This window comes from Calidris pugnax, unplaced genomic scaffold (genome assembly GCF_001431845.1).
Source record: "Calidris pugnax isolate Ruff unplaced genomic scaffold, ASM143184v1 scaffold56, whole genome shotgun sequence".
NCBI lineage: Eukaryota > Metazoa > Chordata > Aves > Charadriiformes > Scolopacidae > Calidris > Calidris pugnax.
The window spans coordinates 15,472,627-15,500,089 of NW_015090839.1; the positions used below are offsets into that span (position 1 = coordinate 15,472,627).

The window sequence follows — 27,463 nt, forward strand, 5'->3', positions numbered from 1 at the left end:
GTATTTCAGAGGTGGTGACAGTGCTGAAATAGAGCAGAAGAGCAGGCAAGGCAAGCACAGCTCTGCGCAGCTGGAACGTTGGCCGCTGGTCTGGAATTTGCAGATGTGGAAGAGCCTCCTGACAAAAGTCAGGGAGTGAGAGGCGGCCGGGCGGGAGCACCCGTAGTGCTTGGGCCGTGCTGCTGCGGGTCACGGTCAGGTACCTGCCAACCACAGGCTGAGAAGTCCTGCACGTACTCCAGTGCTGCACGTGGAATATAGAGCCAATCTGCACATGAATTACACATGTGACCTACAGAATATGTTGGTCTGTTCACAGCTGTGTGGATCTGTGTGGAGCACGTGCAGCCTAAATAAGTTGGCCTTACTGAAATGCTGCGGGCAGCAAGCACTCCTGTTCCAGCAATGAAATCTCAATCATCACACAAGCTTCTTTTAATTGCCTTTTTCAGAAAGATTTTTCTTTTAGTTATTTATTTCTTAAGTGGTTATGGTCAAATTACAATTTTACTCTGGATTTTGAAAAATGTGTATTAATAGGCTGCCTGGTGAGAAATTTTATTAAAACAGTTGTCATTTGTTTCATCATGTTGTTCTGATGTTTTTCTATTCTTTGTATTACTTCTGCTGAAACTTTGTAATGTACTGTGACTTTACAGAATTGTAGAAAATTATCAATTTTAGGCTTTGCTAAACTGACCCTCACAAAGATAGAGAAACTAGCTTTGAGCTGTCTGTCACTGTGAGGAAATCTGCTTAAAAATGAAGCAGCTGGTTACATTACTTCACTGACAAGGTCCTGGTTTTCCATATATAGCGGGCTGTTAAAACACAATAAAAATCCAACCAAAGCAAAGAAATTTTTTACTCTGGGAACCAGAGTACTCTGCAGCAATATTTATGTACAGAGAACTAATACATTTTTGCTCATGTAAGATTCTAGAAGGTCACTGCTATGTTTCTAAGCCAGTTATTTTTCTGAGCCAACCCAAGTGTCAGTGTATTGCTCTTCCTGAAAGTTATTCTTGTGATAGAAACCTAAGGGGAAAAATCTGAAGCCACCCAAAGTGACCATATAAAAAAGCCAGATCTGAAGCAAGGACCTAATGCTTTTTAAGTACATTGGAGTTTAGACCTGTTGGTATCACTAGCAGCCTATCAAGAGCCACGCCACAGATAGGAATTTTTGCCTGTCAGATTACTTCCATAAATTTCAAATGGGTTGAGATTTTTCTTTTCTAGTAGATTTATTTTTGTTTGTTTCTTTTTCAGCCGACTCAGACTGTGATGCCTGGTCAGGTAATGCGCGTTACAACCGGTGCTCCAATTCCATGTGGTGCTGATGCAGTGGTGCAAGTGGAAGATACAGAGCTCATCAGGGAATCGGATGATGTGAGTCACAAGTTAAAACTCATTTTTCTTTTGTGTGCAGCAGAAAATGGCTCACGACACAATCCTGTAAATATGAAAGATAGTCCTACAGAAAAGCTTCTGTTGTCTCAGAAGTTTGAGAATTTTTTGCATCAGTTCCTAGTGGCAATTCTAACCGCTTTTTCAGGCTGTGATAATAGTACCACAGGCCTACGTGTCCTGACATTGATTTTTCATCACAGTTGTTGAATGCTGACACCAAACTATTTGGGAGCGTGATTGAGTGTGAAAGGCAAACGTCTCCTGAAGATCCATAACTACAGTCCAATTTCAGTGCCTAGAGTATTGACATTTTTAAAATACAGAGTAGTGGCAATCAGACATTGTATTTCCTTCTTTTCTACCGAGTTCACATTTAGCAGTAGAGCAATCTTCTTCATGTTTCAGGATCATCCTGAAACTCAGCAAGAGGAGGACTTTAAAAGTTCTCCTAAACTCACCAAGAAGGGGTGAGGTTTTCTTAAAATACAGTGATCCCAGAATAATACATAGAAATATTGTAGTCCAACATTATTGCTGATGTAATTAAAGCTGAATATGATTTTCTGTGGGAAAGTAAACAGTTGCAAGTGCTGCAGAATCCATGGAATGACTTGGATTATGCTCTGAAGATGGCTCTGTATTATCAGAGCTATCTCCTTTCAGCAAAGGCGAATTTGGTGGATTTTGGAGAATATGCAGTAAATGCATGTTTAGAATAAGGGATTTATTATGTAACAGGGGAAGTGCTCCCCTAGATTTTTTAAACCACGACTAAGTTTCTTCAATAGACCTCTGTGCTCCTTTAAAATGAGAAGATTACTGAATTTAAGACCTCTGAAAGCCAGGAAATGGATAAGATGCACATTCCCCCAGAACATAGTCTTAACTCTATTTAATTTGAACAGATTTTTCAGCATACCTATAAATCATATTAGCACCCTGCCGAACAGATGCTGCCAAACACCACAGGAAAAATGAGTACTGTAGTACTAATTCTATATTCACAATTAACAAAGCAATATGTGGTTTTTGATGAAGCACAGGAGCTGTCTGTAGTCAATTGTATTCCAAGGAGTCTATCTTAGACTTCCTAAATATTGTTCTCTCTTCGTGTTCAGAGAATTCCTTCTGAATTATTACCTTCACTTACCCAGCTGTGATTTCAGGCCGCCATCATCATGTTTGCCATCATCTGACAGATTTTAAGGCAGAAGATACATCTCTTATTGACATAACTTCCAAGTTCAGTTTTGGAATGAAGTGTTTACATGGTTGTCTGCTCAAATTAGCCTTTGCTCCTCTGCCGCTGTTCTGACAAGCTGTTCCACTTCCCCATAGCTCTGTGCTAGCATTGCCACTGCAGCTGGGGGGTAAGCAGATGAATTCTAGTGTTCAAAGCTGACGAAGACAGCAAAAACAGAAACATACTCTAGTGATCCTTTCTCATGCCTTATTATTGTAAATGCACAGATTTTTACATCTGATGAAGTCAGCAAGCTGTGTAGGCTGGCCTTCTTCCTAACAGCATTTGTTGAGTCAGTCCTGCTTTGAGGTTACAGACGTGTACGTGTATATTACATGTTCCCTTAAAATTCACCATTGCCTTCACTGTAGTTAATCATTCCATTAGCCTTATGAGTAAATTTTCTGTGGCCATTGCTCACCTCATTATGACAGGGCTATCGCATTGCAGAGCAACATACATGATAGCCTGGTTTTTTCTACTTCCATTTTGCCTGTCTTCCTGGATTCCACTTTTTCTGTGCGTGTTCTCCTCTGCATGTGAGAACAGATTATTTGGTTATGTGCTTAAACTCTGAATTTTTTAGCAAGTGGTCAGCCACCTTCAGTTCCCTTTTCCTGCCTATATGTGCGAGGTAGAACTCTTCAGTTTCTACTTGTCCTTGAATATGCCACTCTGCTAGTCCTGTACATAAATAATTAGTATAGTTTAATTAATATGTTATTTTTCTCTCCTCTTTCATGCCCGGGTGGCTATGTATTTCAAGAATATTTTTCTTCTTAATGTTAAGAATTCATTCAAGGCTGGGATTCCACTGAAATGAAATCTCTAACATCTGAAATATGTTCTTCTGAAAAGACAGAGAGTACTTTTAAAAGGAGCTTCTTGACCTCTAGTTGTGGTAGCAGTACTTCAATATCATAGCAAGCATTCCCCAAATGACTGTAGTTGTCACAGGCCTGAAAGAAATCACGTCTATCCAGCAGGAAGAAAAATTCTCATCAGCTTGCCAAATGCCCAGTCATTGGAGGACTGATGCTTCCAAAAACATGTCTACACCCTTTTCATTTTGAGTTTTTATGTCACCTTGTAGGAAAAAGGATGTGATCATGCAAAACAAGAGTTAGATCCTACATCAAGACCAAGCATCAGTGTATCAGTATGGATGCTGGCTGTTACAACCAGAGTAATCCACTCAGACATAGTTCAAAATATAAACAGCTAGAAGAATGATGCCTGATACACACCAAACAGAAAATGTTCTTGGCATAATGCCATACCTCCCTGCAAGCCCCACCTCTAGCACCTTAAATTATCATGTATTCCTAAAGTGTGCTGGGATATCCATCGATTCCATAAATAACGATCTCTGCACATCACCATGCTGTCCACAGTCACAATTTCCACAGTGCTTTTCAAACCAGGGATTACCAAATTCCTCAAAAGCTTTTTTCCTCGTTTCCCCTAATCCAGGACTCCTAAATAGGACCTTTTCTATTACTCAGATGTACCATTTGCACTCCTCTTGATTCCCTAGAAACTTCCCAGCTATCTCTAGATGTTATCAAATATGTGGAAAATTAAAATCTTCATGAGTGGCCAACCATCCCCAGAGTGTCATCAAAATAAAATCATTCTTAGACTAACTGTGGCCCCAGATTTTCATCACAAGGCTAAGGTGTCTTTTACAGCTTCAGATGGGGATAAGGGAGATAAAAGGACATCCTGGGCACCAGCACAGCCAATTCGGACACCAGCAGCCAAAAATAGTCTCTCCTTTTATATAAGAGGAGCAGGTATAAAAGAAACAGAATTTGCATTAACAGCATATTTTGAAAATACTGGAATAAAGTAAGAAATTAGTTTTTTCAGGGTTGATGTTTTTGTTCTTCATTACCTGCTTTTCAAGGGTTTAAATTTATCCATTTTCACAGGTCAACTGGATCACAATCTGTAACAACATGTTCTTTAAGTTTTGGGCCTTTAGGTTAAAGTACTTAGTTTGAACTCAGAAAACGTGGTCCATATGGCCTTTAAGAAAAGAGACATGTTCCAGTGTTCTATACAGCACTATAATTCATGTAAAAATTCCAAATTACAACGACATGCCTTGATTGCCTTCTAATATTAGTGTCCCTTTTATAACTTTGAGGTACCTAAAAGTATGAAGCACCACATGATAACATAAAAGCAAGATCTGTTCCAGTGTAGATTTAGTGGTACTGACAGACTGGCACTATCTCAAAGCTGAGTGTATGTATCATCAACCCACTTGCAGGGCTTATAAATTTAATATTAACAATATAGGCCATTTATTGACATTGAATCACCAAACCATTGAGATTCTGAAAAAGTAAACACAAATACTAAAATAGGCATCGGACTTTTCAGGCAACTGTCTCTTGTTGACAGTAAGGAAACATGGTGAATAATCCTCTTTCGGAGTTGTACAGAGCTCTCAAGTAGGAGTTTCCACTACCAGAATCACCATGAAAATCCTGAAAGAGTGTACAGCTTCTTCCCACCTTTCTGTGGATGTAGTGGCATATTGTCTGTCAGACTAATGCTCTTTCTGAAATGCCATCTTTGAAATTGTTCAAGCAGATCAAGTTGGCTGAGAGGAGCAGGAAGAATCCACTCAGTACCCAGATCAACAGACAAACACAGGACGTAGCATAGGACAGATATAGAAACAGGGATCATAAAAAAAAGGAAGGTAAGGCTATGGATTCAGTGCTTGTCCTTCCCTCATGAGCTCATCAAAGACAGAATTTCTTATAAAGCTGTTCAGTTTTAGCACACGTTGTGTTACATTCTTGACACACAGATCAGGAGAACAATGATGATGCTTAAACCCTGATGTCTCAGTGTAATCAGCACTGTAGGCCATGAAGAGTTCTGAGAAATTAAAACTGATTAATCTTTTTTGAATAGCCCAGCTGACCATATTTAATCTCCTTGTTTTTGTAGGGCACTGAAGAACTAGAGGTTCGAATCCTGGTGCAGGCTCGACCAGGCCAAGATATCAGGTGTGTAAACAGCCTACTTTATAAACAGTAAAGTATCTCTGTAAGGAGTAGAAGAGCTGGTGATTTTTTTATAGTCATTGACCATAAGTAGTACTGACATTTTGACAATCTGAACATCCCTGGACACTGCTTACCTGAAGTGGGACCAATCAAGGAGAGATTCTTTCAATCTCATTTTGTTTTCATTTCGTTTTCTTTCTGTGCTACAATTTTCAGACCTATAGGACACGACATTAAAAGAGGTGAATGTGTGCTGGCTAAAGGAACCCACATGGGTCCATCTGAGATTGGTCTCTTAGCAACTGTTGGAGTAACTGAAGTAGAAGTTAACAAGTTTCCAGTGGTTGCAGTCATGTCAACAGGGAATGAGGTAAGAAAACTAGGTTTAGAATCAAGCTTTGAATTACTGTATCTTCTTCAGGACAGGTACAGTGTTTTGGATAGTGACTTCCACCACATTCCCAAGTAGACTCACTTTTTGAGCTGCAGCTCATGCTGACACGAGGTATTTCTGTGAGTGATTAACCCGTAATCAGCTGTTTGTGTTTTCTCCCTCGAGGGCTCTCTCACAAGTCTCACACGCTGTCTTTGCCAAAATTTTGGTAACGTATCCAACCATGTGCCAGCTCCTTTCCTCCTGTCAGCCAGGGAGGACCTGTGGGATAGTCAGGGTTGTAATTCCTGCTGCCAGTCATGACTAGAAGAGTAATTTCTTTTGAGCAGCGCTCCCCTGAAGCTGTCGTGCAAATGGCAGATAATCCATCCTCCAAAACTGCAGGGTACTACCAAATGCCTTGCTGTAATATTGTGCCTCGGTATTTTTTTTGTTAGTAGCACATGTTGAAATCCAGACAATCTCCTGCTGGTAGAACTCCAAACCAGCTTCCTAATTGCTTTGTCTTAGCTACATCAGAAAAAGCAGGTTCTAGATTAAGTTAATTTACTCATTTTACGTATGTTGTGGGTTGACCCTGGCCAGCAACTGAGCACCCACACAGCTGCTTACTTATTCCCTCCTGCATGGGGAGAGAGAAAGAACAGGAAGAGCAAAAGCAAAAGAACTTGTGGGTTGAGAAACAGTCAGTTTGAAGTTCAAAGACAGCATGAAGTTCGACCTATAATTTTGACTGTCCTTTGAGACAAACATTTTGAAGTCCAGACTCAAATACAATAGCTGTGTTCTCATACAGCTTGAATATGTTGCATTTTAAAAGATTTTGAAAATTAGTAATATGTTGAATTTTGTCATCTGGCGGCGTCCTTACAACTTCCACAACCCCAGTGAAGGTTGCTCTGCGACTGCTGGCTGAGGCTGGCCTTGCTGGGACAGAATCTTCCCAGATTTCATAACACAGACAGGGTCTGTCATGCAGGAAACATACCAGTAACCAAAGAACAAATCTAAAGAGCTACAAGAATTTCAGGTGATGTTTTTCTGAATAGTATCTTCCATGTGACTGAATGTTCTTGGGTGTCATTAAAGGGCCCTTTACTGATGTGGGCACTCTCTTTTGTATCATGCTAAAAAAGATCCTCAGTGATTGCTGAATTTTGCTACCCAAAGCATCAAAATTTAGCCATGCTCCACTTTTGGTTATTCTTACTTTACTACCTAGCCCTATTGCTGTAATTTTGACAGATATATTATCATCATCAATATTATTATTAATAATAATAATCTTACAATAATGTGTTGTCCTTCTGTATCCTACAAAAGAATTCCTAACATATGTAAAATATATGTTTACACATGTATGTATTGTGGTTTAACTTCCAAAATACGTAACACATGTAAGGCACTTGCTATGATAATATCTTGAGAGAAATGTGTTTTCATCCAAAACACTAACTGATACAACAACCAAGCTTTAAGCTTCTGTCTACTATTCCAATACAGGTTGTTGTATTTAAAAAACATCTTTATTGGTAAGTAGGCAATGAACTTCAAAATTTCTATTAATTTCTTTAAATCTGGTTAGCAACATCAATGAAGTTCCTTTAAAACCATTTAAATAGAAGCAATAACTTGGAAATTTAAAGTTTGTGCTTTGGTTTCTAATGTTTGAAATTAGAAGCCAGGTACTCATAAAGAGAAAGAAGGTTTTGCAGATATCAACCAATAGAAACAAATTCAGCAACATGGAGGATTGCACTAAACAAGCACATTACATATCTTATTAATTTAAATTTACTAAATCACTTTACATGTGTATTTTATGGTAGTTGTCTGACAATATCCTGTCTGATCTGACAAAATTCTCACTTGTGTGAAGGCACAGTATTCTGAGGAGACTGACCGAGAGTGTTTCTGGTTTTACAGCTACTGAATCCTGAAGATGACCTCTTGCCAGGAAAGATTCGGGACAGTAACCGTTCAACTCTCCTAGCTACAATCCAAGAGCATGGCTACCCAACGATCAACTTGGGAATTGTGGGAGATAAGTAAGTACCACATGTTAGTAAAGATGTCACTTCATATTCATGCGGTGCACTTTATGGCATCCATGGAAAAAAAGAAATACCAGAGAAAATGTCACTCAGTGCAAGTGTCACAGTGTTGTGACAGGGCATATCTTGGAGAAGATATTTTACCCTTTTCATTAGAAAAATCAGTAAGTCTAGTCTAATATTAAGAGGAATCATTTGATAAAAATTTTATTGAATGGCATTTATCTTGATTTACTTTCTGTTTGTTGAAACATGTAATACTGCTGCAAATTGAATTTATTGCTGCAGTATCATCACAAGCACTGTATTTAATACATGTAAGAGGAGACAATTCTACAGCAACTGTACTTTTTTCTGACCCAATAAAGGGAGAAGTTTCTCTCAGAGTTTATTTTCCATGCCAAAGTTAATTTAGAATATAGAATTTTGTCAGATTCTAAGTATTAGTCTTTTGGGGAAGACCTCACTGCTAGATATTGCTCAATATTTCCAGAAATATGACAAAGAATTTAAAAGAATCAATTTATATTTTTTTCCGATACTGGTCTCTCTATTTGATTGCCACAGAGTAGTACCCTATGATCAGTCTTTCTGTTCATCTGACAGTGATTGCTTCTTGTTTCCCAGTGGTAGTGAAGTCATGTCTCCTGTTGAGAGCTCTAGGATAAGTGATTGAAGGGTTCGGTCTTTTGTCCTTTGCAAGACGGGGCAGTGCCTGTCATCCATGGCCTGAGTTTCTCAGCGTAACAGATTTCCCCAGCTTATTGAGCTCCAAAGGCTTTGAACAGGCTTTCTTGTTTCTCATTTTGGGTATCAAACCATCTGGCAGACTTGGTTTGATAGGGAGTTGTTTAGGTTCACCTCAGCCTGTTTGAGAAAAAGGGTATTCCTCATGGGTAGGTAAAAGTGAGGCCAGATAAAAAGAGAAAAAAAAAAGGAAATAGTGGATTTCAGCACCCACATTTCACACAGATTGATGACAAAATTCCCAAGCAGGGAGACAAGGTAATTGCTAGGGAATAGCTCATTTCAAAACCCCTCTTCCCTAGTGCAGGATTCAATACAAAATATCACTAGATTGACAGAAAGTGTATGGATGGGCCAACCACTGCGTGGTTTTATGATCTGTGAACCAACTTGAACAGTGGCTCCAGGAAATGCAGTTGTATTTGAAGTACTCGTGCAGGGAATGTGACACGCAGCAACCACAGTGGTTGTTGTGATCTTCTGGGTACTCTCTCTGCATCCAGGCACCCTTTTTGCTTCTCTGGCCTGGTGAAATTCCAATGGTGTTCCAAATAGCAATAAATATCAAAAACCTCCTGCACTTGAATGCTTCCAGTTTCACATGGAGATTTCATGCAGAGTCTAAACTCATGAGACTGTTCTTTCCAGGAATGGTATCTAAATGTCCAGGATCTCTAGAATGTTTTCTATATTATGAGGGCCTTTTTAGACTTTAAAAATCGGGTAGCAAAGTTCTCAAATAAAACTATTATATCCAGAGATCAGGTCCTAGATTTATGTATCTGAGAAAAAAGAAAACATCCACAAAAAGGCTGTCAGCTCCTCAAAGCCATCTCTATATAAAAGAAGGGTTGGCAGGGTTTTTCTCCAACAAAATATTGGGGTGCAACTTTTTGCCACCTGCATGACTGAAAGTTACTGCTACTGTCATCAGCATTGCCTACAACATCAACCTACACACTGTCATTTTCAGTGGGTTAATCCAGTGGAAAAGATCCTTTCCCTGAACATCTTTCTGGTAGCTCCTCTGGCAGAATAAGAGTATAAAGCTTGTTTGTACTTTATGGCGTTGTTCTAACCAAACAGGTATAGTCTCAAATTTGCTTTAAAGTCAACACCATCAAACGGTAACTTAAGGTCATTGTGCAAAACTATAACTATGTAGTCCATTGCCTTCAGCAATTTCTCCTGTGACCTCCTATGGATGGAGTATCTGTGAGGATAATTAATCTTGAAAGCTCTCAGTAATAAATAGTAGACAATTTTAGAATCACAGAATCATTTAGTTTGGAAAAGACCCTTAAGATCATCGAGTCTAACTGTAAACCTAACACTGCCAAGTCCACCACTAGACCATGTTCCTAAGCACCATGTCTACACCTCCTTTAAATACCTCCAGGGATGGTGACTCAGTCACTTCCCTGGGCCGCTTGTTCCAATCCTTGACACCCATTTCAGTGAAGAAATTTGTCCTGATCTCCATTCTAAATCCCTGGCACAACTTGAGGCCATTTCCTCTCGTCCTGTCACTTGTTACTTGTGAAAAGAAACCAACCCCTGCCTTGCTACAGCCTCCTTTCAGGTAGTTGTAGAGCAATAAAGTCCCTCAGCCTCCTTTTCTCCAGACTGAACAACCCAGGTTCCCTGAGATGCTTCTCACAAGACTTGCGGTCCAGACCCTTCACCTTCATTGCCCTTCTCTGGACACACTCCAGCAGCTCAGTGTCTTTCTGGTGAGGCTTAAGGCCTAAGAGAATTTTTTTACTTTTCTACGTTTTACTTTTCTATATTTTTTACAAATATGTTTTGTGACCCTTTTTCTCTTGTTGGATGCTAGCTGAGAACCAGACAGCACACACATATATCAGTCAAAGGCGACAAGTGTCTGAAGCTTTCAGTTATAAGAGATTGATACTTTTGGATCCTCGCTATTAAAATGATCTCTGTGTCTTGAGATAGCATTACCTTGGCAAAGGAAATAGGAGTTCTTTTTTAACTTTCGGTTTCATGCTTGGGGAGTCACTTCTGCAGTGGTAGTTACTTTAGCTCATAGAACAGAAATAATGACCCTCCAATTGTGGAGTGATTTTGTACTTTACAGTAAGTTTTGAAAGAATAATTCAGTACGGTTGACTTAGCAAGAATCTTCCCCACCTGATACCAGGATTCTGTCTTAGCGAGTCTTCTGCCAGTCTTCTTACACTCACATGCCCAACCTATGTATTTACAACAAAATGCATCTGCAGTTCTGTTTCAGTCAAAGGGGAAATCAGATTATGTAAATTAGTTTGATAATAGGTACGGTATTATTTAATTATGTAATAAAGCTACTAAGAGAATTTTGCCATGCAGATATTTCAGTATACATCTTTCAAACGAACATGACTGATTTGATGGAATACCATGGCACTTGAACAAATGCAAAACTTAAAAGATATATCTTACAAAGGGTACAATTTTGACATTTTAGTTAAAATGTTTATAGAAAAGATGAACCACCCTTCAGTGTCTGTTATATGGTTTACTAGAGTTAAACCATAGATTTTGTGTGTTTGTTTGTGCTCATGTATATGTGCAGTTTATTTTGTGTCTATAATATGTATCTAGACAGTGAAAAAGGGAAAGATTTTATATGCCTGCAGTACCTACGCATGTAATAAAAATACTTGCAAACAATACTCTTCAGAATAGAGAATTAAAAACTTGTAATTTTTTCTTTGAAGGCATCATTGTAATGTATTTCTCCTTCCTGTGTTTCGTATTTAGGGTTTGTATTCTTTTTTTTTTCCTATTTCTTTTTGTTTATACATTTTACATTGAGTAAATTTTTGCTCCATTTTACTGGGACTGTCACTTGCTGTATACCAGAAGCACTGAATGGAGTTTCAGGGAGCAGCTAATAGGGAGCTCAGCTGAGGATCACTGCTGCTGTAGCGAGTCATGCTTTTTTAACAAGCATGGAAATGCTGGCAGTCATATATACAGCTAATATTCAGGCATGAGAATTGTTTTAGAGTAATATTTGCAAAGACAAACTTAGAGGTAAGTATTCCTATATTTCATTTCAGCACGTGGATCACTCAGGGGTGTTTAGGTAAGAAAATAGCTTGTCCAGCTGCTTCAAAGCCCAGGACTGTGATACACGTAAACACATTCCAGCAGAGAATGTGAACGGATGGGGAAGCACGTGGAAAGTCTGTGGGTGTCTGCAGAGTAGTAGCAGGCACTTTGAAAATGCCTTTGCATATTGATCATCCATGAAGTTACATTTTGAACTGGACACTCAAGTCTCACTTAGCCTATATTTGTATTTTATTTCTTTTTGGAGCATTTTAACAATTTCTGAGATTGTCATTGTTTGTTTCTATCTTCATAAATTGTATATATGACTCCATATTCAAATGAAAGACAGCAAGTCCAAAACACATAGATAAAGTCAACAGTTAAAATCCTAGAAGCAAGCAAGCAATAGGAGAAAAGAACAAATCTGGAAAACGTGATACAGCTGAAGTTATGTCTGGCTAGAAACCAAGATTTTCTCTCTTTGTGTTCTTAGTATGTAAAAATCAACCTGTTTGAAAAGCACGATTCTCTGGGTAAAAAGGGAAGATATCCCATTTCCAGAACTACTCCAAACATGAGAAACAAATGCAAAACAAAAAAAAAAAAAAAGGAAGAACCCTTCTGTTGTTTTTTGATTTTCTCTCTTTGTGTTCTTAGTATGTAAAAATCAACCTGTTTGAAAAGCACGATTCTCTGGGTAAAAAGGGAAGATATCCCATTTCCAGAACTACTCCAAACATGAGAAACAAATGCAAAACAAAAAAAAAAAAAAAGGAAGAACCCTTCTGATGTTGTTCTTTTGTTGTGTCTTACATCTTTGTCTGAATCACAGAATCACTTGCTAAAAAGTTGCAAAAACACTGGCCAGTTAAAACTGGTATTCCAATGTACTTTTGAGTGTTGTCTCATACAATAAGACCACATTTAAAAGGCTTTTAATTTCATTTCCTTTGTTTATAATCTGTGAAATTATTTGGTTCTTTGGAAACCATTGATAAAAACAAGAGTTACATCTCTGATCTTATCTGTAGAACTCTATTAATTTAGTTATCAGGATATTGTTCTGTCTGATTTTCATTTGTGTTGTTCTTTGTATCCAGTGTTTATTTAAGGCTGTAAAATTTAGCCCTAGGAAAATGTGCTATAACTTGGGCCTCTGTTTTAGAAAGCCATCTTCCATTTTGACAGTTCTCCTTCTATGAGAGACTCCCTTATTAAACTTGCTAAAGAATTTTGATCACATATATAATTCATTCAATTTCCTCTGTTTTTTCTTTTGTTTATATGAGTGCATTTTCCCCTTCTCTGCATTATTTTCCCTATTTTCTAACTACCTTATCATTTTTCTCAGACATATATAATATTAGCTGCTTCCAGCTGCACTTTCATTTATGAGCCTGTGATTTTATAAGGAAGAGAAAAAGAATCTCTCTGTATTTCAAAGAAAAATTTAGGAAATTCACCTTATCTGCTCAGTTGCTTCAAAAATTCATCAGAATATTTATAAAATCAGCAGCATATTAAGAGCTTTTCTACATTAGAAGTGATTAGTTTCTCATTTATCTACCTCTCTTTTATGACATACTGTTTGACATGGAGCTCCTATGTCAAACGTTGGACAAACTCATTAGAAATCACTCTTGCTATTGTGAGAGGATTACTGTATGATACATCCCTAACATAAAGGTTTTGAAAGGTTCTTCATATCTTGGGAGAGATACTAAGATCTTTTTCAAGGATGTAGTCTGCTTGAATTCTATGTTTGCCATCCAAAAAGAGGTTTAAATCTTTTGAACTTGTGTGGGTTGCATGTAATTATCAGTATTATAATTCAGATGTAACATCTGGAGGGGCAGGAGAAGACCAGGGAAACTGCTCGAACTCTGAAATTTCTCATGCAATATCAACTTGACATTGTCATGATATGAGTTAGAATATGAGGTACAGGCAGAATTCAGCCACAGAATCCTTGCCTCTCCCTGCACCAGTCTAATGTCTGACTTGGGTACGGCCAAATACACGGTGGACAGAATTAGTAGTAGTAGTGTTATCATTTAACCAGCGACTGCAAGAAAAGGCTTGTTAGAGAAAAGGCCTTAAATCAAATAGTTTTTTGCTAAAGTGACTTCAGTTCTAGATCTGCTCAAAGAATGATGGTGTTATAAGATATGATCATAGGCTAATGAATCCAGGGACACTGGGTAACGCTTTGAAGGTGAGTCGGATATGGAGGTCCTCTCTTTCATTGTGCCCTGTCAAGAATAATATTCTCCTTTCAAGCAGAAATGTTTAATATCTGTCACAACTCTTGATAATCATTAGGGAAAACTTCAGATAAGTTGTCATATGTGACAAGTCATCTCATCTAATGCACACATTCAGAAAACACACAGAAACATTTGAGCCAAAACAGAGGTGAAAAAAAGAACTTGTGAAGCAGGACAGTGCAAGTCCCAGGGGATCTTCTCTACCAGTAGCAAACTACATAGTGTGACAGGTAATAAAATTTCATGCTGTAGAGGTGACAGGAGCAAAGCTAATGCACAATAGCGTGTCATTCTCATAATTGTCCTCAACACAAGCATGGACTTCTTCCTGAATTAGCATTTATAGAATCACAGCCCAGCAGTAGAACATGACACTAAGCAGCAAATAATAAAGAGAACAGAATATTATTAAAGTTCTCCTATATTTCAAAACAGAGTATTTGTTGGAGGGAAATAAAAACTACTGTAGTCTATTATTGAAGCATGTGTTAACATTTTAAAAAATACTTGGAGACGTAAGTTCTGTTTACAAGAGAACTTCACCCTCTAGGAGCCAAAATACTCAGTGAAATTACTTTCAGCCTCCTTCATATCTAGATCATACATAGGAATTTGGGTTCCCAAATCACCGAGAAATTTTTGAGGATTGAAATTTTACTATTAATACCCTATAAGAAAATAATTAAAACTAATAAGGGCAGTAGATACAGAAAGATCAAATATGAGGTTAATGTTGAAGATGGGTCATTGTGTCAACAATATGAATCATTTAGAAAACTGGTTATTAGTATATTATTAATACAGCCAAGTATAAATTGACGTATCTAGGACTAAAGAATGAAGTAAAATTTACATGATGGAGAATTATATCTTGAGAGGGAAAGATTTAGAAGAAGATTTGAGAATCAGTGAGTAATCTGCTAAATACAAGTTCTAGCATATTTATAAAGGGCTAAGTCTCCTGTAAAATTAGATTATTTTTGACCTTACTTTTGTATTCCCAGGACAAGACAACAACAGTATATTGTAGAGAATTCAGAGGAGAACCATTAAAATTTTTAAGTGGTTGAAAGATGGACCATATAGTCCAACTGTATCAGAACTCATGCTGTTTAGTTCAATAAATATATTCTTACAAGATGACTTGATTACATTCCAATAATACTGGAGGATAAACTTTGAATAAAGCTCCTATTTCAGTATCAATGGCTAGATATTAGACTAATTCAAACTGTAAATAAGGCATAATTTTAACAGTGAAAGTAATTGTCATTAGAAAAACATATGAAATGCTTTGATAGATATTAATTTCAAAGCAAGGTTGGATATTTATTTAAATGTCATCTACAGTTAAACAGAAGCAATTTTAGGGAGGTTCCCAGACTATTAAATACGAAATCAGACAAAATTACCAAAATTATTTCTACTGGTCAAACTTCTCTTACTTAACTCTTAACTCTCTTAACTCTAACTTCAGAGAAGTTATACCAATAGACAATGTGTAGTAGAAGCATAATCTCTTAACTCTAACTTCAGAGAAGTTATACCAATAGACAATGTGTAGTAGAAGCACAAACTCAGAAGACTGTTACCGGCAGAAATAACACAGCAACAGTGACCTATAAAGACAGAATGCCAATCAGAGTTTTGACTATTTTAATATGTGATGCTCAAACGAATTTGAAACTTTCTGGAAATTTCAACAAGATGGCTTTGATTTCCTTACCTCTGTAATTCATTGTGTCATTTAGAAACATCTGTGGTTTCAGTCTGCTTTCTTGGAGAAGAACACTGTGGGAGTGAGAGTATTCTTAGAGTTTAGAACCTTGCTGGAAAAAGTTCTTTGTTTTTGCCGTCTGTAAGGTTGATGAGAAGCTGGGATCACTTAGCAAAATCTGAAATCTTTCGTATGTCACTTCCTGACACAATGACCCTATTTCAACAAAAAAAGATGACTTTGTTCTCTGGTAACGAAAAGAAGAACAAATGAGGGACTGAAGCCATTTTAGGAAATGGCTACCTTGGGAAAATTGTCAGAAAGAAAAGGACATCTAAACTTATAACGTGAATATTTCTAGTATTTTTCCGTGACTTTCAAACAACATTAGTTTGCATCTGATATGACAGACCCTTTCTGTGATGACCTATGAGGAAAAACCAGGCATGGATTTACAGGGTGATAAAGAGAATTTTAGATTTCATGTTAGCAGTGTTTGTGTGCATGAGTAACAGTCTAACAATAGTTGTGGTGCACTGGCCCGTCTCCTCCTCACTTTCCTCAGTCAGACAGGATCCACGTGTGCCCAGAAGTGACCTGTGCAATGACAGACTGCAGCTGCTACACGTGAGATCGGCTGAGCCTGGGCCGGTGACTGGGGAGGGAGGTTGGCTTTGTAATTGTTAACAGTCCAGCCAGCTGAAAAGAAGAAAGGGCTCAAGGGTTGCACAATCGTGATTCATGACCTGGTCCATTTCAACCTTGAACATCTTATTTCAGTCTTTTTTAAGAGAGACATTTACAAATCTTCATGTCAAATGAAGATTTTTTTTTACATTTAATTGTCCTACATTTAAGAGTATAAAAACAGATTTTGGCTTATTTCATATTTCTGTTACAAAGGACACTATCTAAAAATTATTTCTTCCCAGTGAAACTGACTTGGAATAAGTATATGTAAAAGGAAATGCTGTCTTCATAAAATAGGAATTCATAGCAAAACATTAATTGTTTTAATTAAGGTCCTGATAGCAGTAACATTCTCAGTTTTGGACATTTTTTCTAATTCTGCCTCTTGGAGCAGGGCAGCTGGGTATGAAGCTTCTCATGAATGAAGTGGCATCTTTATTGACTATGGAGATATAAAATTAGGATAAATGCAGCCGTTTCCCCCTTGTAGTCAAGAAGGTGACATTTAATATGCCTTGAGACCTATTTCCCAAATAAGAAGATAGAAAGTATGAATAAAAATGTTTCAGTGGGGCCCATCTCCAAGTATTTTCTCATTATCTGTGGTCCTCCTTCCAAAATGTCAAGGTATTTAATGTGTCATTTTGCTTCATCTGGAAGTCAAGAGTAAAGAAGTTTCTTCATAGACTCTGCAAGGAAAGATGAACTACGTGTTGTTGGCATGCCCAGTTGAGCCTAAATCCTCCCATAACTTCACTCTTCATCCTTGTGAGAAGCCTGTCCAAGCTATAACAGAAGGGTGTTCCTGTGCACTCCCTTTCTTGCCCGTTGTCTGGCCCTGCCGGGAGGAAGCATTTCCCATGATGATTTTGACTATTCAGAGCCACCAAGGGGGACACAGCTGGGCACAGAGCATCCCTTTCACCCCAGGAGCCTCTCTCCTTCCCTGGCTCTTTATTATACCCCTTCTGCTTCCTTTGCCCTCAGGAAGCCAGATGTTTTTAAAGAAGAAGGGACACAGAGCTTCCAGAACACTGCGGAGACAGGCCTCCCAGACTGGTGAGCACTGTTTTTAAAACACTTGGGACGTTGAGGCACGTGCATGCTCACAGGCAGGCTCGACTAGGTGTCTGTCAGTGCAGAGTTTGGAGCACAGATTCTACCGATGCTTGACATATACAAGCAAATTGTGTTTTATTATGTCGATTAAATAACACTGCCTTGTCAGTTAAGTTCTTATGCACCAGTGCACTGTAGACATACATGGCTCCACAACGTTGATAAAGTTAAAATTCTGTTAATACCAGGAATGATGACATTACTCATCAGTAGCAGTAAACATCTTTATCCTCCAAGGCTTTTCCCTTCTACAAAGAGAGCAAATGTGGAAGAAATGTTCTTGAAGGTAGTAGCAGGGTACAACCCCAGGGAAGTCACTGTTATGACTCTTCAGCCACACCTGCATACTTGTTTCTCCATTACCATGTTATCATCTCTAAAACAGGCCAACTGGGATGTTCATGGAATCTCTAAACTATCCACCGCACTTTTTTTTTCCAAAATACATGTACAATTATATACTAGGTCTCATTTTGGGGGATGGCTTAATTATATGGATTAATTTACAGAACTTGACTTCTATCATAGACAGGCCTAATAAGCAGGAGTTACAACACAGGGAGAGTTAACCACCTGTCATTTTCTCCATTAACAGAAAAATTTGTTTATACAGTTTGATTTTTGTAGTAATTAAAAATAGGCAGAAAAATAATTAAAAACCTGTTGAAGGCTAGTACCTGAATACTTAAGTCATGTGAGGATCCTCACTGAGGTTAATTGGCCTATTTTTATAACAAAAGATTGGAGGATTGAATTATAGCTTAATGTTCACTTTGTGTACTGGAAAGACAAGTTTCTGTACTCGTTACTGAATCAATCTACCATATCCTTAGCCTTCAAAAGACTTGTTTAGCAATTGGATGTTCATGCTGAAGCCAGGTTGTCATTAATCTAGGTTTTCCTCATTGAATTGACTAAAGAGATAATCCCACTAGAATCTTACCCTATACTTTGCACATCCCAAAAAACTTAACTGCAATTATCTTACACGAACCTGCAATCTTTAAAACATTTCAGATTAATGTGAAGACCATGATACAGACTGTCCGCTTCATCAGAAATCGCTTAGAAACTGGAATGAACTTGGTGATCGGCAGGTGATCAATTTGGAATACCTCATACAAGTCACTTCACATGTCATTGCCAACAGCCTAAATCTAGAGGACACGCTAAATGAGCCTTTGGGCTCTTCTAAGCAGCACTGGGGCAAGCATCAACAAAAAACAGCCCCTAGAATAAAGCCTTGCTACCCAAAGCATGAGCAAATGCCAGAAAATGCTTCTGTGCCCAGAGCAGTAAAAAATGCAATGAGCATTTTCTTAGTTAAAAACATCTATGTGCTTGAAGGAATAAGTGTCTACTATTGTAGAGACAAATGAAGTTCTAGTTCTTTCCATTGACTAACAGCTGTCAAAAAATTAACTTGCTGGTACCAAACAAGATAAATTTCTCTTTCTGTTCCTTCTCTTTCCTTGTTTTTAACAAACTGTACTTTAGTCTTCTTGGAGAATTTATATTATGTTTTAGTAAACAAAAATTGATGTCGTATTTCATTTAACATTTTCTAAAAAATAACTATTTGTTTTAAGACATAGCTGATGACAGGGAATTTTAAAAGGCCTTTTTATATTGTCTCTGACCTGTGGCTTCCAAGACATTTTTCTTCTGGAGGCAGACATTTTTCCAAGTGACTAAGTTATGATTCTGTAAAAGGTGGAGCTTTACAGAGAGAACCTTCATTTTGAAGCATTTCCTTTAGGGACTGTATTTTTACCTGTCATAGACATCCATACTGTACTTCAATAGCAGTTACACCAGTTTACAGTGGGGATTAATTTACTTAAAATTCACTTTAAATTTATTTAAAAATTTCTCTTACTTAGAATTGAAGCTAAAGCAAAATGAAAAGGTAAGAAAATACCAAGTCACCACGTGTGAGATTTTGTAATACTGTTTGCTTTATATAAGCAACTGGCACTAATTACACCAATCATAATGTTTTACTTTCAGTGGTATCAATATTAGCCAGTTCTCATATTCCATGAGTGCTCTGAAAGAAATAACTGCAGAACCATGTTTACCCTTCAGACTCAGCAGTGCACTGTCATCTCTACTGATGAGCAATGTCTTTGGCATTGATTATTGTATTGTGTGGGGTAATTTTCAGTCGTATTATTTCAACCCAGTTAAAACTGTTGAATATTTTCCACTCCAAAAGTGAAAACTTCCCAGGGAATCCATATAGATTCACTTCCTTCATAAGAAGGAAGATAAAATAGAATCTGTTATCTTTACCAGTGAAATTCCATCCAACTTCTTGGAAAAACTAAAGGATTTCTGGTAAGTATTGTGATAAGGTTCATTGTCCTCAGCCAGTAAAATAAACAGGGGTAATTTATTAATTAATGGAAACCAGCCTTTCTAAGGCTGCTTCTTCAGTGGACATAGACTAGCCTGGATTTAGAGTGGATAGTGCTCCCAGGTTAATACAATGGCACAGCACCTGAAGAGAACTGTTATCAAAGCTTTGGTCCTGTTCTTTCAGCACTGATGAAAAAAATCGCTACAATTCACATGCAAATGCTTGGAGATGATTGTACAGAAGGAGCAGAGAAGAATATGATACAGGACCATCATACCTACATACATAGCTGCAGCATAGAAGATGTGATACATCAACAATGTAATACCTTCACGTAGAATGTGCTCCACAGTACAAAAGCCCCTGGCTTATTCAACATGGGACCTTTGCTGGTTGCAGTCCCATGGCTGTTTTTCTGACCTCTCTGGTCTTTTGCCATCCTGGCATATATATGAGTGAAAGTGATCTGAAACAGTTCATGAAAACTGTGGAGAACCTGTTTTCATGAACCATGATACAGAGAAAAAGTATGTAACGTGAAAAAGAATACTCTGTAAAATAGTGTTCTTATTTACAGCAGAATCAATTAAAGGAGCAGCAAAAAGTAACAAAGACAGATTCTTTATGTTCCTATCAGATAGACAAAACTTACATAGCCACACTGAACAAGCCAAAAGCTACTGTAATTATTCCAGCTTTCCTCACAAGCTGGCCTATATTCTTAGGGAAAACATACTGCATCTGTGCAAAGTGGTCCAGGGAAATACCACAGAAGGTAGAAAGAAGAAACATTATGAGAACATGATGAAATACACTGGAGAATTTTGAAACAAATGTGGTTTCAGAAGAGTGCCCATATGTTCCTACATACATCATCAAAACGGGGATCTTCTGCTTTAGAAAACCATAACTAGTCAAAACGCAGAATTCCTATTACATTCAAATATTCACACATTGAATTACATTCATTGAAATACATTCAATGAATTATATTCAGTATTACATTCTACAGAAGATAGGGCTTAGTTGGCTAAACCTAATAGGGCATCTATTCACTATTCTGCATCCTGCAAATTACTGATATGCAAAATACTCCTCTTGGCCATGAGGTGAGAAGCGGGTGACAGACTTTGTCTTTGTGCCCAGCTACATTTATCTATTCATTTTGAAATCTGTCACCTCCACTGAATGAGCACAAGAAGAAAAATGAGAGTTAATCATAAAGGATCAAATCCATATCCCATCTTTCCTCAAACAGAAATGTCATTGAACTTAATGAGATCTCTGTCTGAGAACAATAAGTACAGTCTCTTAGTTTTTTGATTAAAGTTTTGCTTTGGGAAATTCTTGGTTGTTTTGGAGGTGTTTCTTCTTTTTTTTTTTTTCTGATGCAGAAGTAGAGGCTTAATTGGGATCTTTGTATCCAAGGGGACTTTGTAGTAGGTCCTTGTACCTTATTTAAATCTTTTCTTCTTCTGGGAGATGTGTTTCGGGGGAGAGAGATCTCCTAAGATGCAAAATGAGCAGAGAGTAGCGTGCCCGGTTTGTGTAGGCATGGCTGGACTGTGCTGAACTCGGGGTACCTACGAAGGCACAGCCCTTACGGTCACCATCCACTGCTGTAGTTTAGAGGAGCAGCTGCTCTACTTTGGTCTGGAGCAGGGTTGGTGTAGGATCACTGCTGGCACTTGGGTTTTCCCTGTGTGTCCAGGAATTTGTAGCTCCTTTGACACTGTGAGGAATCCCATGTGAAGGGGTAATTATTTCAGTATTGAAAATGCTGAACTACTTGAGATGCTTTGAAATACAGTAAAGCAGTTGGCCATAAAGGTTACCCAGCCCTGCTTTTGTACTGGCAGCAGACCCTTTTGCATGTGCTTGGTGCATTCTGGGCATCTGTATCTGTCTGTACCTGTGCCCAATAGATCTGTAAAGCATGCAGGTTTCAGGTACTGTCATGGTGTGTGTGCACGACTGTTCCAAGTACAGGTTTAGAGAAGAGCTGGGTTTCTGAAAGCCTGGGCTGATGCACAGAAGAGTGCAGCAATCACGGGTGTTTCTATCAGTCATCCAAGAATAATAGCTGTCTATGGCAATGAACAACAAGGACTGAAAAAGACTATCAGATCATGAGGTTAATCTGAATGAATGAGACTGCTGTGGCAAAGGACTTGGTGGAAGTGGTCCTGGAAATGAGTAATGAACTATGGATGTTGTACTGTGACAATGGCTTGATAAGTCAGTCCAAACTAAATTTTCCAGGGTCAACTTTCCAGGAGTTCTGTATTTTACTGCAGAGTGGTAGGTCATGCAGATCACCATTTGTTGTTATTTGTTTTCTAAGTTAAGTTGTAAAACTGAGCAGTTTAATTGCATGTATCAAAGTGCTGGTGTTAAGGGTTGTACCACAGACAAGGTTGATAGATTTATAATTAATGACAGTGAAGCACGCCATTAGGATCATCAGAAGTGAATTAACAGGCATTGATTTCTATTTGAAAGAGAAAATTACACTGTAATTTAGAGTCTTTCAAAATGGCACAGAAAACATAGAGGATCCTTTGGTCTTGACTGTACCGTAGCTATTTCTTTTGAGAGAAAGGAAAAAACTCTTCTACATGGCTGATGTCTATTTTCATGAGGTTTGCATCGTTTTCTTGTTCAAGCTGTTAAGATCCTCTGTATCTTTTCAGTTCAAAGACAGTTCAGTAATCAAATGCTGCAAACAGGCTTCCACAAATTAGCTTTGATAATCGGAATTTTTCATTAATCCAGAAGGTGTTCATATTGTGCTGTACTGCCATCCTGCAAGCTCTCTCTTCAAATTAATGAAATCAAGGGGCACGTCAACAACAATGTCAGGCATCTGCCAGCTGGGTTCTATGCACAGAGTAGATAGATCCCCTCCAACTGATTTCCAGATTGTGCTGCTCGTTCTGTTCCATAAAATTTCATAAAGAGGGTCAGAAAATTGAGGTAGTAAAGTAGACACTGTTTATCAGTCGGGTGAAGTTAGCAGGGAATATAAAGATATACTTAAAAGTACATGAACTCTTTATGCAAAGGATTATGTCTGCAGCTTCAAAAATGTATGTAGAATACACATAATATTTGTGGAGACACAATCTGCTGCAGATGGGGATTTCTACAGTTGAGAGAAAGTTTGAATTTTTGCTTACTTACCTACATGAATATTTTTGTAAACTGCATGTAATCCTTACATAACAAATTTTCTTAGTTATATTTAATGATGATGCTAGGATGTGTTCTGAAATGTAGAGTATAATTTTTTAATCAACTGCAGCCTGTTAGAAAAGCCCACTGCATTCTTGTGCGCAATGTCATTCTGACTTTGAAAATCACCAAATGAAACTGAATAGTTTTGCCATCTGGAAATGAGACTTCCCATCAAAATCTACTTTACATTGATTAAGGTATTCACCATTATATTTGAGCACCTGTTACAGTTCTGTCCCTGAAGGGAAAAAAAAAGCACCTCAAGAATAGCACTTTCCCAAGATATTTTAAAGGATTTATCACAGTAAATTAGATCATTAGTCTAGTCTAATCCAGTATCCTGCCCCTAGTAATGGCCAGGGCTTCAGAATATAGCTTCTGATTTGTACCTGCTCAGGCAGTGAGTGCTATTTGTCAGCTTCATGGTGATTTGTCACAGGCCTTTTAGGACAATCTTGTCCTGTTATACTCAGATGCCAAAGTTATTTTGTCTGTTCTTTCAGAAGTTAATAGTCTTCAATTATTTATTCCCTTTCCATATCAATCCAAAGGAGAAGCTGCTCATTGTTATGCAACAAATGAAACAAGAAGCAGTATCTTATTATCTGATTATATCAAATATGTGTTAATATTCAATTTGAATGATAACTCTCTGCATTAAATCCACTAAAGGCAAGGAAAATGTTTGCCACAGTGTTGATTGAAGATTACAGCAGGTAACTCATGTAAGGTTTTTTTGTGTCGGAGTCATAGAACTACCAGCCTGAAGTAGGATAGAAAGTTAGACGGACCTGAGTGACAAAAAGAAATGTGCCAAATAAGGCAATATAAGAGAGAAGCCTTCTGCAAAGGCAAGGGAGAGAATTCTGTAAATATCTCCTTTCTTCAGAATAAAATCCAATCTAGCATAATCATTCAGCTTATTAGAATAAAATATCTATCACATCTTTCATTATGGAATAATTCAATGCATTTTGCAACCATCTAAATATGATATGCAGTGCTATTGGTTAGATAAAGTTTTTGTGGTAGACTTTTTAAATGCCATGCGTTATACAGATGGTAAAAAAAGGGATATATTATACAGGTCATTCTGCTGGAAATGCTAAAAAACCCACACCAAGTCCAGTAATCCTCCAACTTTTTACTCAATATGTAATAAAAAAGCTGTATAATGAACTACTGCAGTGGTATGCTACCCTCATAAACAAAGGTGTGAACTGAGTCCTCAGCTGGTTTGAGTTTGGGCTTGAGATCTGGGGATTTTTTTCTTTTGTTAAGTAATTTTATATATAAACAGACTCATATATACATGCCATATGTAAGTAGGAGCACTTACATTCTGTTTCACAGTTAAATATAGACTCATTTGCTTTTTACCGTTCCTTCCATTATTTTCAAACCACAACCAAAAGCAAGCACACTTCATAATCCAGAACTAGGATTTCCCCGGACAGGTGGTCTTGCTTCCTATGAATAAGTTTTAAATAATTAAGCAAGACAAAATGAAAACAGCCTGGAGCAAGTTCCAGATAAGGTCCTTAGCTGCATCACAACCTAATGAGAAAAATATACTGAGAGCAGTCTTAGCCTAGAAAGAGTGGCATGAGTGTCTGACTGCCATCGAGCCTCAGGAAGGCCTGTATCAACCTGTGTAATGAATATGTATTCCTTGCTGCATTCCAATCTGTACCCTCATTGGCAAGGATTAAGGAACACTTAGATCTTGAGAGACTTTTCCTGTTACAATCTCTATAATAATCTTAATCTATGTCTTACTACATACAGATTACTACTTAGACAATCTATGTGAAACAGTTGGTTCTGAAAAAGACATTGACAGTAGCCAAAACCAGACTTGCTTCTTTGCTTTTGCCTTCAACAAGTAGTGAAGACTTGTGCTGGTTTTTGTATAAAATGATCCTGAGATTTCAGAAGGGGGAGCTGAGAAAATGTCTCTGTTTCCTAAAGAACAAAGAAGGAGATGTTTTGCTCGTTTTATATTTTCTCCCAAAGAAAACAAGAGTTCAGCCATTCATTATAGGCAATTTAGAGTATCCAAGACACCCAGTACCCTAAACAACAGTCGTGGAGGCATGCCACATTACCTGCAGCCACTGTTCCCTTTAAAAAAGTGGTACTGTGTAATTCTATCTGATGGATTACAGCCTCCTCTGTGGCACCAGCAATCTTGCCCTTCTCTCTGCTGTAGTTTGTTGACTACACCTTACAAAGCAATATGACCCTAAAGAGTGGATGTAACCCAACACAAATAGAAAATTTTTGCAGGATAACCCTACTGTGATGGAAAAGAAGATGCTGCATCAGTCACTGGACATGGTAGAGAAAGGGTCTTGAGTCTTTCTGCCTGTAAGTCTTAACCAGGGTAGAGGACACTTGAGGGCCCTCTGGTGAGGAGATGAGGAGTGTGCAGGGTTGCATGCACTTGACTACTCAGCGAGGGAGTGCAATCTTTCTTGTGTCACTTAAATTCTAGCACACACAGCACCATGTAATGCTAACTGCTGCTTGTATTTCACTAAACATGGGCAAAGACAGGATTCTCAGAGGAAAGGATTTTTCTTTGTGAGACCTTTTGAAATACAGTTTCTTTTAGTCTCTGAGAGGTCAACCAGGACTTGCTTAGTATTTCTAATTTCCCTGTTTTCAGTTTGAACCCCAAAATAACTGCAGTGATTTTATCTGGCAGTGAAATATAGTCAGAGTTCCCAAAGGACAGCCCACACGCCATTTGCAGCCTGCAAAGCCTTGATAACCCATAATGGTGTTTTGTAGTTGTAGCGTGGCATTTAGCTGCGGTGCTGCATTCCAGGTGAAGTCCTTTATACGGCCACTACTATTATTGCCCATTCGTTCAATTGCATTCTAGGAAGGAACAACCTCCCATGAAAAACTTTAAGGATCACTAAAGTAAAAACATACTGTTGAAGGAACATTACATACAGTTGTAGCAATCGGTCTGTTCCTGGTCAGTTCACAAATGTTAAATGCAAAGTATGCATTTAATATATTGGAAATTCTTTTTAATTCCTTTAGTCTTATGTGAGTTTCTCCACTGCATGCACTGTCCTAGCATCAATACTGCTGTTAGGTAGCTAATTCCTACTTCAAAGTTTCCAGTTTAGATCTTAAAAAAATAGAAAAGAGTTAAGATGCCAAAACTGAAATATATTTAGCTTTTATCCTTCACCTTTGCAGTTATACTCTTTGTATGGAGTACAAACACCACAGCTCCCTGTTTCTGGTGAAGGTAGACACTTACCAGGGTGGATATCAAGGCAAAATGGATGTACAGCTGGATTTGCTGCAGAGCCCTCTGATGGAGAAGATATACATAAGATTTACTCCCACTTTTCACTGATGGAAGTTTGTAGTGGAGCCTTATCACCATTCTTGCACACATCAGATAAGCTAGACAGGTAGTACTGCAGCCTGCTTGGTGGCCAGTAATTGTCATGTGTCAGATCCCTTTATATAGCCCTGTCAGTTCATCTAAATCATAATTTGTATTGCTACCTACTGTGCAAATTACATACTTTTAGACACTTGTATTAATGTTCTTCAGTCCCAACCTAAAATATCCCACTGCTCCTGTTGCAAAGCTTAGACAGAAAGGTGCCAAACAATGTGTTCACTTAATGACGTTGCAGTTCTTGACTTGGTCAAGAGCAGTATGGAGTCTTAAGAAGGAAAAGATCTGGTATTATCCTAGAGCTGTATCTCTTTCTTAAAATACACGGGTGTATATGCATCTGTATGTGTGCACACAGACACTGACTTACACTATAACTCGTAATAGTTCCATGCCACTAATCTGCTTGCCTGTTCTTTTTTGTAGCCCAGATGATTTACTGAATGCACTGAATGAGGGTATCAGCCGTGCTGATGTGATCATTACATCAGGAGGTGTATCTATGGGGGAAAAGGTATGTTAAATTTAGGTATGACTTCCTACAATGTATGTAAGAATTTCAAGCCAGAATCTGTCATCAGAGCTTATACTTTTATATCAATGTTTACTAAAAAGGGATCTTATTTTTTTTTGGAACACTTAAATGTGAATTCATTAAGAAAATAGTCTTCAGTGCTATCCTCATTCCCTTTGTT

General features: G+C 38.0%; 1 protein-coding gene across 13 annotated transcripts in view; it reads left to right on the plus strand.

Annotated features, from left to right (window-relative positions):
• Positions 1-27,463, plus strand: part of GPHN (gephyrin) — a 278,428-nt gene that overhangs the window by 240,729 nt on the left and 10,236 nt on the right. For all 13 annotated transcript variants that reach the window (XM_014941950.1, XM_014941953.1, XM_014941954.1 and 10 more), the window contains 5 exons: positions 1,273-1,392; positions 5,627-5,685; positions 5,902-6,055; positions 8,006-8,127; positions 27,195-27,282. In XM_014941950.1, the coding sequence (XP_014797436.1) occupies positions 1,273-1,392; positions 5,627-5,685; positions 5,902-6,055; positions 8,006-8,127; positions 27,195-27,282 (543 nt within the window). The remainder of the gene's footprint in view (positions 1-1,272; positions 1,393-5,626; positions 5,686-5,901; positions 6,056-8,005; positions 8,128-27,194; positions 27,283-27,463) is intronic.